Source organism: Megalopta genalis, chromosome 1 (genome assembly GCF_051020955.1).
Source record: "Megalopta genalis isolate 19385.01 chromosome 1, iyMegGena1_principal, whole genome shotgun sequence".
NCBI lineage: Eukaryota > Metazoa > Arthropoda > Insecta > Hymenoptera > Halictidae > Megalopta > Megalopta genalis.
This window is the reverse complement of record NC_135013.1, coordinates 8,148,822-8,162,975: the sequence shown is the minus strand read 5'-3', so window position 1 is coordinate 8,162,975 and position 14,154 is coordinate 8,148,822. Positions and strand designations below refer to the sequence as shown.

At 41.9% G+C, this 14,154-nt stretch overlaps 1 protein-coding gene across 2 annotated transcripts in view; it reads right to left on the bottom strand.

The window, feature by feature from the left end:
• The window catches only part of Myb (proto-oncogene like protein Myb), a 116,655-nt gene that overhangs the window by 66,618 nt on the left and 35,883 nt on the right, over window positions 1-14,154 (bottom strand). The window contains exon 1 of one of the 2 annotated variants that reach the window (XM_033484436.2): window positions 6,781-7,706. The exons of the other annotated variant lie outside the window; for it this stretch is intronic. Within the exon in view, the coding sequence (XP_033340327.1) occupies window positions 6,781-6,875 (95 nt within the window). The 5' untranslated portion in view covers window positions 6,876-7,706. Of the gene's footprint in view, window positions 1-6,780; window positions 7,707-14,154 lie in introns of those variants that run through there. 2 annotated transcript variants of the gene reach the window in all.

Genomic DNA, 14,154 nt, shown 5'->3' with positions numbered 1-14,154 from the left:
GTTATTAATTTATGTTAACTATATTAACTATATTAGTTATTAACTATATAACTAATTAGTCATTATATAACTAATACTATAACTAATTTATGTTTATTATTGTTATTAATTTATGTTAACTATATTAACTATATTAGTTATTAACTATATAACTAATTAGTCATTATATAACTAATACTATAACTAATTTATGTTTATTATTGTTATTAATTTATGTTAACTATATTAACTATATTAGTTATTAACTATATAACTAATTAGTCATTATATAACTAATACTATAACTAATTTATGTTTATTATTGTTATTAATTTATGCATAACCGCATAACAGCAGTTATGCTGTTTATTAACATAAATTAAGCCGATATCTTAGCGTCCTCGTCGTGACTGGTTATTATCATCTGCTATGAATTAGCTTATTCGAGCGAGTTCAGCGATTCCAGCATTAAATTACATCGGAATATCTGTCTCGATGTAAATCGGATTTGTAATTGTATTCGTTGTGGGACTTCGGATTTTTGTGCCCGTTAACTGGGAGATCGTTCGGTTAGTGGGATACTCTTTACAAAGAGTATTATTAAATTTATTTAATATATAAATTTATATTATATTATATATATATAAAATTATTATTATTATTATTATGTTATTTTTTATTATCCGTGAATGTTAGCAACTGGACAGATTGAATGCAGCGGTCAAGGAAAAGCGACCAGAATTGGTCAATTGTAAAGGTGTCATTTTTCACCGGGACAATGCTAGGCCGCACACGTCTTTGTCCACTCGGCAAAAATTGATGGATATTGGTTGGGAATTGATGTTACACCCACCATATAGCCCTGATCTCGCGCCATCGGATTACCACTTATTTCGATCCCTGGACAACTCCCTTCGTGGTAAAACTTTTAACGATGACGACGCTGTAAAATCTCACTTAACTCAGTTTTTGGCCGAGAAGGATCAGACTTTCTATGAGCGTGGAATTTACAAGTTGTCAGAGAGACGGCAAAAGGTCATCGAACAAAATGGAAAATACATTACAGATTATAAACTTCGTTCCAAGTAAAAAAAAAATTTTTATTTCATTGAACAAATCGGCAATTACTTAGTTGCCAACCCAATATTAGGTTGGGGAATCTCGATTCGATCAACAGAAATTAAATCTTAAAGCCTGCAATAAAACGTTGTAGCTAACACAGTATTTTAAGCAGATTAGAAATAAATATCGATCAAAAGCAAAATAGCAACTCTTCAGAAATGAATCTTAACTATTAGGTTGGGGAATAAGTTGGTAGCGTTTGTTATATTTTCTTTTATTTTACGACGACTCTTTGCTGTTCGACAAAGTGTATAATATTCAAATTTAATAATATTTTAAATATATAATATTTAATATATATATAATATTTTGCTCTACAAAACCGTGTTATTCGTCTTTTCGAGTAATTTAGTTTGTTATTACTTTTCAGGCTTAGAAATGGAATATCCAGGAGGTAAAAAAGCAACATTTTCGACAGCTTCTCTTCTTCGCTTTTCATCGAGGTCAAAAAAAGCTGCCGAAGCAACCCGGGACATTTGCAACGTATACGAAGAAGTTGTCATAGGCGAGTGCTACAGCACCGGAAATGGTTTGCGAAGTTCAAAAATGGCGATTTTGACGTCGACGAATGGTCCCGCAGCGGAAGACCTTCTGAATTCGACGAAGAGCGTCTCGAAGCACTTTTGAAGGAGGACGGTCACCGAACAAGTCGCGAATTGGCCGAAAAAATGAACTGCGATCATAAAACGATTCTCAATCATCATCATCCAATGGTATTTGCCGAAAATTGGGAGCCTGGGTTGCCTCACGAGCTTAACGAAAACAACAAAGAAAATCGCCTTCAAATTGCTTGATAAAATCGCTACGAACTTATTCCCCGACCCAATACATCGTCGCGGCGCGGTTATGCCAGACACCAGCGGCAGCAGTTGTTGCTTTTTTTCTTCATTGCATCGAGCCAACACGAATGGCGATCGCCGATTTGCTATGCGCCGGGCCAATATTTAGCGCGGATTCCGGAACGGTCGGCGCGCGGCGACAACAACGACGACGACGACGACGACATTTGACTAATGACCACTGAATATGTAACGTACGCGCGCTACGTGTGCGGACAATACGGTCCAAATTAAGGCAATTCAGAAAATAGTGAATGCGCCGGCGCGGCTCGCCGAGGCGGCCAGTTAAAGGACAGAGAGACGCGCGCGGACCCGGTCTGCCGGCAAACGAAATAAACGACAGGGGAATTCTCAACGGGTTCGATCTGAAAACCGGGTTTAAATCTCCTTAGTCGGGGACGGGTCGAGCCGGGCTGTAGACCTGCGAGAGAGGCCGGGATATACGGGCCGAGAGAGTCGTTTCCCTCCCGGCTCCCGGCTCCGGCCGGGCCGATAAACGAGCCTCGAGCGGGATATCTGCTAGGCAACAACAAGGGATAGCCGAAGGATGCCTCTCTTCCTTCGGAGGTGCCCGCTGCTTTTCTTTTCTGCCTGCCCGGCGTGTTTGTCTCGCTTCCCCCCACCCCACCCCGCGCCCTGGCTCCAGGCCTCGGACCGTTCGGGGCCCCGCAACCTACTGGGTGACTTTTTAAAAATACCGTCCGTCCGTCCTGTCTTTGAGAACGCAATGGCCGGAAACGGGACTCTACGAAACCCGAAGAAGATTGAAGAACATTTAAGAACATTTACAGCGATATCGGGTCTCTTCGGATCGTCGAATGGGACTTGGCTCGCGTAGACCGTGTTCTTCGAAAGAATCCTGGTACAACTGCCCGACGAATTTCCATGTAGCTAACGCGCATATTGGACCGCGATATTATTCCATCGAAGCGTGTTACGAACTGTTTTTCGAAAGATGTCATAATAGCTGTCCGCCGCGGTCCTATGATACAAGCCTGGGGTAACGGTAGCGTTGCGGACAGCTATTATGACTGCGACTGGTAGTTCCAGGTAGCCGGCGCTACAGGCCGTAATTTCGAAAAGAAAATTTTGCCGAGTTATTTTGAAACAGCTGTTCGGAGCTTTTACAGCGGCCTTTTACACGATCCCAATGGGAGAAGAACCACGGGGGTCGTCGCTGTGTACACTTGACGAAAAAAGATTAACGACTCGACCTAACCCAACGTTGGAATTATCTACGAGATGTACTCTCGGGGACGTACACTTATTTATTCTTACGCTTCAAGGATTTACGTCGAAGTAGATTTACAGTTGCTCAATTGTATTTATTTTCGAGGCTCCAGGGACCTTCGAACCTAATTGTACAGATGGTGCTTCATTGCGCGAAGGTCTGGAGACTAGTTTAATTCGCGATTATTTCAGATTGTAAAGGTACGCTTATTGTTTATTCGATACAGTAATGTCTCCCTTACTGACGCTCGGATTGTCCACTAAAATGGACAATTTGGGAAGTGGAGATACGATTGTTCGAGCCTTGCGGCTCGTTTTTATAATTGTTCACAATAGGCGACTATAAAAATGAGCCGCGAGGCTCGAATAATCGCATCTTCTCTCCCCAAATTGTTCATTTTTGTTTACAAGCTGAAGGAAAATTATGCAGTATTTATTGCACATAGTTTCGAATCTGCACGATTCGTTAACGAAGAGAACTATAAAAGTAGCATCGATTAGAGAGACATTACCGTATATGTGTTGCTTGTGGCAAATATTATAAAAATTGTAATAATATTATTGTTACTTTTATAAAGTAATATAAAACGGCTGCTTCTAGCGCTCCGTTAATTTAGCGTTGAAGCTGAAATGTTGCAGAATAAGGGAGAAATAGAGAGAATGTAGTACGAGTATTTTGTTTTTAATTTATGTTTTAAACTTGAAGCATTCCAACGAAATTGTAATTTATCAAGGGCTTGGAAAAGATCGATTTTTGAACTATAAATATTTTTACCTTCTCGTGCTCGTGCAGAATTTGACAAATAAACATTTCTTTGAAATAGTAGTTACATATGGAAATAGCATTCCGCATGTATGCGTAGAACATTCGTTTTAACATGTAATTTTTGTAAATACTGATACAAACATGTTAAGCGAACCCATATTTATTTGTCACAAAATTTCCAAATTTTCCTAATATTTCGATAGAATAACCATAACCATATTATTACCATAGTAGTTACATATGACGAAAATATTAACGACTCGACCTAACCCAACGTTGCAATTATCTACGAGATGTACTCTCGGGGACGTACTTCTTTATTCTTACGCTTCAAGGATTTACGTCGAAGGAGATTTACAGTGGCTCAATTGTACGCATTTTCGAGGCTCCAGGGGCCTTCGAACCTAATTGTGCAGATGGTCCTCCATTGCGCAAAGGTCGGGAAACTAGTTTGTCACGACAGAAATTATATTTACGAGGTACAGATAATACCGTGTTTCTGTAACGTGGTCAGAGAATTGTGGAAAACCCTGGTACAAACCCTCGTACAGCGTCCTAAAGCAGAGGTTCGTTCGAACACCGTACAAGACGGGTCCTTTTGGACCTTTAACGGTCCAATGCCGCCGTACACGCGGCAGAAATCAATAAAACCGTAAAAACTTGCGGGAAACACTGGAATAATAGGCACGATTGTTTCGATGAAAATATATCAAGGAAGTTTTATTTAAAAAATCGCTTCTCTATATTATATTATATATTTATTATATTATTTTATTATATTTTTATATAATAAATATATTTTATTATATTATTATATTTATTTTTATTATATATTTATTATATTATATTATATCTCTTCTCTATATTTGATAGAAAAATTTTCAGTAAAAAATTTCTCTTCGTCTGAAAGAAAACAGTCTGGACTTTGGCAGTGTGTATACTGGAAATAAATAGTTATGGTCCCCTAAAGGTTAAGTTCGTTCAAAGAGCGAAGAGTTGAAGCGAAGCCATTCAAGTTGCAATTTAGTTTTCGATAACCGACGTTAATCCATTCTTCTCGTCCGAGATGATTTTGAAACACATTTCGAGCAACGTTCTCGAGAAACGAATCGCGAACGTTCGCGATCACGAGTTAGTTCGTCCGGCTACCTGAGAATCTGGGTCACGCTCTAACCTCAAAACTTCTAATTTCGGTACACCGGGGCGGAGCGGTCACGAATTATATCACGGGTGCGCGCGACTCGTGTAACGAGTTCGTTAAGATCGTGTTCCCCGATTAAATCGACCCGTTAAAAATTCCACGCGACACGGCGAATCGGACTCCGGTCGTTCGTTCGACATACAGGAAACAAAAGGTTCCCGCGGAGAAGACGCCAACGGCGAGATCGTTCTCCAATCTCGTTTCCCGGGCGGCTCGAACAGGTTCCCAGGCCAGGTTGCGAGGTTATCGCGTTTATTCAAATTCACCACGCTCCTCGAGTTTATCTCGCGCGAGCTGTCACGCCCGTTAACGAGCCGGCACACAATTCGCGCGCGGATCGGTTTCGGTTTCGCAAAACAAACGCGCGGCTGCGCCGCCGGCTGCTGTGCCAGAGAGAGCTGACGCGCAACGGACGTCCTGGAACGCCGGCCAGCGAACAACGGAAGTCTCCGTTTCAGCGTCGATATCAAAGGATGCGGCCTTATCTCGGATAGATTGACCAGCCGGTTGTTGTACAAGTTTTTATGTCGTCGCGTCCGACTAGCCTGTTTATACGTACGCCGGTTGTTCGATTGCACCGTGCCGAAAATATTCGAGACGGACCACGTGACTTCAACGTTGCGGCAGTTTTGCCACGGTCATTTAACCCTTACGGGACCAAAACTATTTATTTCCAGTTTACACACTCCGAAGTTCAGACTGTTTTCTTTCGGACGAAGAGAAATTTTTTACTGAAAATTTTTGTATCAAATATAGAGTAGAGATATAATATAATATAATATAGAGAAGAGATTTTTAAAATAAACGTCTAAAAGAAATGTTAATATCGTCTTTCGGACGAAGAGAAATTTTTTACTGAAAATTTGTCTGTCAAATATAGACAAGAGATATAATATAATATAATAAATATATAATATAATATAATATAGAGAAGAGATTTTTTAAATAAAACTTCCTTGATATATTTTCATCGAAACAATCGTGCCTATTCTTCCAATGTTTCCCAGCCGGTTTTTACGATTTTATTTATTTCTGCCGCGCCATTGGACCGTTAAGGGTTAATATGTCGATTAGTTTTCGACGCTACTGTCTACTAAAGTTACGTTCAATCAATTGTCAGTTCGTTATGTTCGTCGCGGGTCCTGCTCGACGATACTTCTTCACAAGAAATCGTAATAAATGAAATAACTTTCTGCGAATAACGAAATTATTATTAATATTAATAATAATTTCTGCAGAACACGAATGCAATATTTAACACTAAACCTACCAAGCAGTAATACTAACTGGCATGTACCGCTTCGCAAAAGCGAGAAGACCGAATTTATTTAGAATTTGTAAAGTTTTTATTATAAAACTTGCTCGAATAATATAACCTATTCAAGCGTTCTCCACGAGAGAGTCTCTCGGAACTTTGCAAAATAAGAAAACGGTCACTTTGACCGCGGTAGGTTTAATGTTAACGATCTTACGAAGTGTTTGAAAAGTGGACATTTAAAATCGACCGATTCAACGATCGAGTATCTCCGGCACCGTTTAATCTAATCTCTGCCGAAAAATTCGCGCTCGACAATAGACCGTCACAGTTTGACAGAGGTCCGTTTGTCGTCGCTCCGATAAATTTGTAGATATAGGTTACTTACGCCTCGGTCGGTGGCGGCGAATAGAATGACGAGTGGTAGGCACCAATATCCAGTACTTTCGCTGGCATGAGCAGTCCATTCGACACTACATCCATTCTCTCGTGGGGTAGTGTTCCAGGAAAACTCGCGGTCAGGTTTTCTGGCCGGTACGGTCGCCCGAGTCTCGGTCCGAAAGAATCTCTCGAACCCTCCTCGCTGTCTTTCCGAGCGCGGTTTTCACGTGGTTACGCCGTAAACCATCGTTGGGATTCTTCTGACGTGAACGCGCGCGCGCCGGGGTCCGTTCGGTGGGAGCCGCGATAATTACTCGTATACGAAAACACGTGGCCCGAGATATCCTTAGACAATCATAGTCGCGGGCACGGGGCTCTTACCGGCGATGCACGGTGCTTACAACAATGCGGTCGGGTTCCCACGTTGCTCGCGAAAACATAAGAACTACGTGTTCCCGTCTTTGTCCGTCTCTGTCGGTAACAATGCACCCTCCTCGTGGCAGCAGACGCGTATTTCGCACACACGTACACGCACCATTCGCTCTCTGGACCAAACAGGAAGAGAGAGAGTGACAGATAGAGAGAGATGGATGGCGACCGGTAAAACAGATGATCGATTGTTATCGGTGTGGGACGAAGGGGTGGATAGGTTTGGGTGCACGCGTCGCGACAACGCGAGCAGTGTGCTCTTCCAAGGAAGCGAGAGAAAGACAGGACGACGACGACGCGCGAGTACAAGGAGCGGACAAACGAGCGGGATCAGTGCGACATTCCCGGTGACCGTTGGCGATTCTGTCGGAAGATCTTCGAGCCCCCGGCGATGTTGCCCATAACGTAGTTCCGTGTAGTGTGTCGCGACGCGCGCCCAAAGTCGAGCAGAGACACGCGAGGCTGGTCCTGACGGATCGGCGTTTAGATTTGAACTGGGGGTACCCGGCTGGCTCGCCGGCCGGCCTAACGTGCCGGGCTGCTGGCGGCGCGTGGTGGGGGAAAGGTACTGCGGGACCGTCAAGGGAGTGGAAGGACAGGAGGGGAGCCATTGGGACGACGAGATGGTACCGAGGGCGCGATGAAACTCTGGCCCCCGTCCCTACAGGCGGCCGCGTCTCTCTCTCTCTCTTTCGCTCGCGCTCTCCCTTCCTCCCTCCCTCTCTCTCTCTCTCGCTCGCTCTTTCCCTCTATCTCGGCCGCGTCCGTGTACCCTACGCGCACGGTATAATATGTACACACGCAGACGCGGCCGTCGTCGACAGTGCTCGCTCATTCAACTCGTGGAAAAAAGCAGCCGGACGGCCGATCCGCTGCGACGAAAGCTCTTTCGTTCACCCTTCCTCGTTTTCGAATTAACATGTTAAGCGCCGGCACGATCTCGGGAAAGACTAGCCCACGGGTCTATTAAGGAAACTGAACGCTCCTCTCCGAGCTACGCATATACTTTTTGTTCGAAAGCGTCTTTTGATAGCGCGGCCTACGAATGGATCTCTCGGGGGTCATGTATGTTTAATGCAGCGAAATATAATGTGTGCTCCGGGGCTTTTTGTTGTTACGGGATCCTTTTCAGATTGCGATAGAGCGGAATCAACGCCGGTTGAATTAATCGGGGGACTCGAGGCGAGGCGGTTCTTGATCGCGAGCCGTGCCTCGGAATCGTGTTTCTAAATATCGATCTCTCGAAAGAGCAAGCACACGAACGTCTCGCGGGCACGCAAGGAGCATCGGGGACTCGGTAATTTCAGCTTGATAGCTCGCCGTGAGTCGTTTTCGTGCTTAATGCGAATTGATGCGGCGTTTGTTTCATGGACGACGCAGCACATTATCCATTTACTGCGTTAGCGACGGTGCCCGAGAGGGTGCGACGAAACTGTGAAGCTGCGCCTACGGGACCCGCGCGACTGTGTTGGTACCTACACGGCACTCCCGGCCACCCATCGTCATCCAGCTCGCGGCCATGACTGCCGAAAGACGATATTCTGTCGAGATTTTTTATGCGACTAACAGCTAATACAGGAATAAAGTGGAACGGATGTAAAAGTACGATTTGTCGGTGCTCCTGTTTCACTGACGATCCAATAGACTCCTTGAAAGTGGCGTTAATTACGACTGTGTAAAGTGTCAACAATTCTTGTTTCATCAAAATTTAATTTTACTATATTATTATATATTATAATATAATATATTATATTATATTATATTATATTATATTATATTATATTATATTATATTATTATATTATATTATCGTTATACTATATTATATATCTATTAGATGAGAGCTTTGTTCGCGATTGATTTCGCACTAATTACGGCTGTATAAACAATGCAACGATCGGTGTTTTATCAGGAATAAATTACGAGTTAATTTTACTCCGCGGTTCGAGAGATTTTTCGAAAGTTTTCGAAGTTCTGTGCAGAAAAACTTTCTGTCACGTGAAGTCAGCTGTCGCGCGCGTGCGCGTGCGCGCGCCCGCCAAAAGCCGAGAAATCGCTTCGGAAGAATTCTCAGGTCGCATTCGGAGGAAACAGGGGCCACCCCTATTTTGCTTCGACACTGATCGTTCTTCTTCGGGCCCGAGGGAGGACTAGGCTGTCCCGACATTCCCCACTTATGTAACCAATTTGGAGGACACCGTCTGGTTTCGCTTGCACAGAAGCAAGGTGTACGCGATGAAAATTCAATTATTCCGTAAACTATGACGAGCAAAAAGCACCCTCGTTTTTAGATCTACACGAACAACTCGCAAGCATTAGCGACATTAGACTTTATTATTTATTTTGGATTTTTTTGAACTTTTTGGACTTTATTATTTTGGATTTTATGTATTTATAGGAAAAAATAAGCATAGCTGATATATAAAATTATGAAAATAGAAGAACAATGTTACGATGTTGTTAAACTATTTTCAACATTCCGGAAATATTAACCCTTAGCGCTCCGAAGGCTCCGCTGCGGAGCCAAATATTTTTAGCATACGTTATCGTCGGCGTTAGCAATTGTTATGTGTAGTTAAAACGTGCTAAGTCTGTACCATTACGATTAAACCATTTTTTGACCTTTTCTATGGTTAGCAACATGGAAAAAAATAAATATTACGATGAGAATTTAGAGTCGAGCGATACCGAAGACGTATTTGATTTTGAAGAGTTAAAAGACATTGTGGAAGACAATGTTGGTTACGATTCTGACACTTCGAGTAGTAGTAGCGAAATTATACTACCAAAGACACGAAGAATGAGAATTATTGAAAGCGAAAGCGAAGATTCGTTGCAAGACTTAGACGAATGGCGCGATGTTACGGAAGAATTACATATTCCTGATAGAATATCTTTTAGCGTATTGCCACAGGTCGTTGGACCACAAGTTCCTACAAACATCGAACAGCCGATACGATATTTTAAATTATTTTTCACGGACGAATCGGTAAATGAAATTATAAAGGAAACCAACGATTACGCAGAAAATGTTCTAAACTTGAAAGAAATATCTGGTAACTCTATTTGGCAAAGCGAATACTGTGACACTTGTTCAAGTAAACCCAGAATGCACATGGGAGATTGTTACCAAAGATATCGCACCATGGAGAATTACAGAATTTAAAATTTATCTTTTATTTACAATAGGAAAATGTATATTTATAAAATAAATAAAATCAAATGCATTCACAAGGATGTGTAATCTTTCCCGCGCGGATCGCTAAGGGTTAATCATTCGCTGTACTTTGACGAGTTTGACTCGTAATAGGACCCAGTTGCTGTGGGGTAGCCAATCGCTGTGACTTCACTTTATTTTCAAGCGTAATTCACTTTATATTTATCGTATAAGATACGTCGAATTTCTTTATTCAAATTCAATTAGTAATCTATTTGTTAAAATTAAACATGTAAAAGACGGAAGTTCTTAACCCCTACTTTGACGAGTCCGACTCGTAAAAATTTCTAGTAATAACCGATTGAGCATAAATTATTATTCTGTCCTTTAAAAGTGGAATAGAATTCTAATCCCTTGTGATCAATATTTAAGCATCCGAGTAAATTTGGACGCACTATAAGCATCAATATTTCTTCCCCTTCTAAGAAATGATTGCAATCGAAAAATTTCTAATCGCAGTGACTGCGAGGAAAATGGTATGTCAAGGGTTTAAATGTAATTTCTTAAAATACCGCAAATATTGTTTCACTTTCTCGACACTGAATTCGCGATATTTTCTGCAAAGCTTATGGCGAAGCTACAGAAAATGCTGAACGAACGAAAAGATCCGATGAAATATAAATGGAAACGTACAAAATTATAAAGAAAGAAAATCAATATTTTCGATGACGCGATACAAATTTTTATTCTATACTAAGGTTTACTACGCCCGTGCATCTATGTAACACGTTTCTTAAGCTATGTCTGATAAAGGGTTACTTCAAAGTTTATTCTCTTCACTACGCAGAAAATGTTCTAAACTTGAAAGAAATATCTGGTAACTCTATTTGGCAAAGCGAATACTGCGACACTTGTCCAAGTAAACCCAGAACGCACATGGGAGATTGTTACCAAAGATATCGCACCGTGGTGAATTACAAAATTTAAAGTTTATCTTTTATTTACAATAGGAAAATGTATATTTATAAAATAAATCAAATATCAAATACATTCGCAAGGACGTGTAATCTTTTCCGCTCGAAATAAGACTTCCTTTATCTCAGGCGCTCCGCTCAAAAATGTGCAGGAGCGCTAAGGGTTAAAAGGAACGATTTATTTTTTCGGAAATATTATTTTGTCGGAAGAGACAGGAATTACTGTCTCTTCCGATCGTATTCGAAAATACTTATTTCTCATAAAGATCCAAAGTCTGGTTATCATTGGTCTTGGTTGATCTATACCTATACCAAGTCCCGTTTCCAATGATTTCGAAATTCGACGTCCACTTGGCCATTGTCGGAAGCCAACACGAGTTCTAGAATCGGTTCGATTATTCGTTCGCCCTCGTCGCGCACGCGTCCCGTTGAATAGGATACAACGGTATCCAGGGATTCGTGAATGGATCCGTTTGACAAGGTGTGCTCCGAAAATCGATTGCTATAGACGCCCGGCGGCTAGGCAAACAGTATGTATCTGGTAGGACACCGAACGCAGCCAGAACGTAGCCACGGGAAACAATGCGACTTCGTGCGAGCATTTCCGCTGGCGTCGATCCATCCTGCTAGTACAATACAAATACAGGTGTCGGCAGAGAGACGGTTTTCGTTGCGCTCGTAAACGTGTGAATGCCGTCGTCGCGCCGAGGAAGTGGTATAGAGGAGCATAAGTAGCGAAATTACAGGCTGCATATATACGCTATCGAGACGGCGAGCCGACAATTGGGATCCGACGCGGCGAGAAGACTCCGCCGAGGAAACGGATGTGGCGAATCTCGGACGCGTCCTGGACCCAAAAAGAGAGTATAGTGGTTTCCTGGATCTCAATCGAGACGGGTCCTTTTCTTTCTTTTTTTTTTTTTGGCAGGATCGCACGTTTTGCATCTTCCGCGCCAATGATCGTTCGACTGCGGATCTTCGTGCGAAATAAAAATGTTCTGCATCCTGTTGCGAGAGAACAGGAGTCACTTGGGAAACCGTTCTTAATTGTGATACTTTTAGGACGAAAGCGTATCGATGGAAATGCGTAAAATTCGCATTTTATATTATAAATTTATAATATAAATATAATATAATATTATAATATTATATTATTATAATATAATATTATATATTAATATAATATAATATAATATTAATATATTATATCATATATTTTATAACATTATAAATATTATAACATATTTTTATAACATTTGGCCTACTCCGACGAGTCTCTGACTCCTGACGGACATTTCCAGCGATTAACTTGATGACCGGTCAGCTGTTTTTTGGAAAGCGTATCGATGGAAATGCGTAAAATTCGCATTTTATATTATAACATATATATTTATAACATTATAAATATTATAACATATTTATAATATTTGGCCTACTCCGACGAGTCTCTGACTCCTGACGGACATTTCCAGCGATTAACTTGATGACCGGTCAGCTGTTTTTTGACTAGTATACTCGTCAAAAACACAGTTAATCGCATTAAGAATGATTTAATACTTTGATATCCTTTGTTCAACTATGTATTTTGTAAAAGTGCTGTATTCGAACGAAATATGATGTAATTATTGAAGTAATAAAGTAATATAAAAAAGTAATAAATAAATATATAATTATAAAAGTAAAATAAAGTAATAAATAAATTGAAGTAACTCACACGCTTTTCAAAGATATTGCAACAGCCAACTGGTTAACCAATTGTGAATATTTAAGTAGAAATAAAAATCTGTTTTCTTGACGTTAATATTTCTGCATTGGTGTAAATGTAGCTTCGCAACATACAGAGTGCCCTAAAATTATTGTATTTCCGGGAACTGAGGGTTTCGTGAGATCATTTGAAGTAACTTTTTCCTTAGCGAAAATGCGATCCGCGGCTTCGTTTGCGAGTTATTAACGAAAAACAGTGACCAATGAGAGGCGAGCACCGGTAGCGCGAGGCGGCCGAGCCAACTAGCGCACGAAGCCCAGTTCCGCGGTGACCAATGAGAGGCGGGATCAGCTGGCGCGTGGCGGCCGAGCCAATGAACGGAACTGGGCTCTGCGCGCTCGTTGGCTCGGCCGCCTCGCGCTAGCCGAGCTCGCTTCTCATTGGTCGGCGTTTTTCGTTAATAACTCGTGAACGATGCTTCGGAGAAGATTTTTATAAAGGAGAAAGTTGCTTCAAATGATCGCAGGAACCCCACATTTCCCTGAAATACCATAATTTTTTAATTTTCTTTTTCTTGCAAGAAATTACTATAATCCAACCACTTCTGATCACTGTAACTCCGAAATAAATTGTACTCAAGGAGTCTGAGGGTCGTGAAACATTGAATTTTCGAGGAGCAAAGTATACGAAGCGACATCTTCAACACCGAGTGCACTTTTCTACCGATTTCCATGGAAAAGAAAGTTGACATTCTCGGTTCCCGGGAGTTCTATCTCGAGTACCATTGCTCCCGAAGCGTCACCTGTATTCGTCGCGAGCACAGGTGGGGGGTCGAAGTCAGCGTTCTCCTAGGAAACCCCGCTGAATGTCGCGCGTAGGCTGCGCGATGGGGCGGTGGTTCGCGATACCTCTTCAAATGAACAAGGCACCGGGGGCCAGTGTTTTGAAAACAAAGGACAGACGCGCGTTGCCTGTGAGAACGTAGTTTAATACCGGCGAACGCTACTCGCTCGGTGCACGCCTCGGGGTGCGTCTGCATCGTTGCTCGCGAATACTTTCCCACCGTGGAGTCTGTAGCTGGACCGGAGCACCGACTGTACAGGCTGTTTCTTAATAT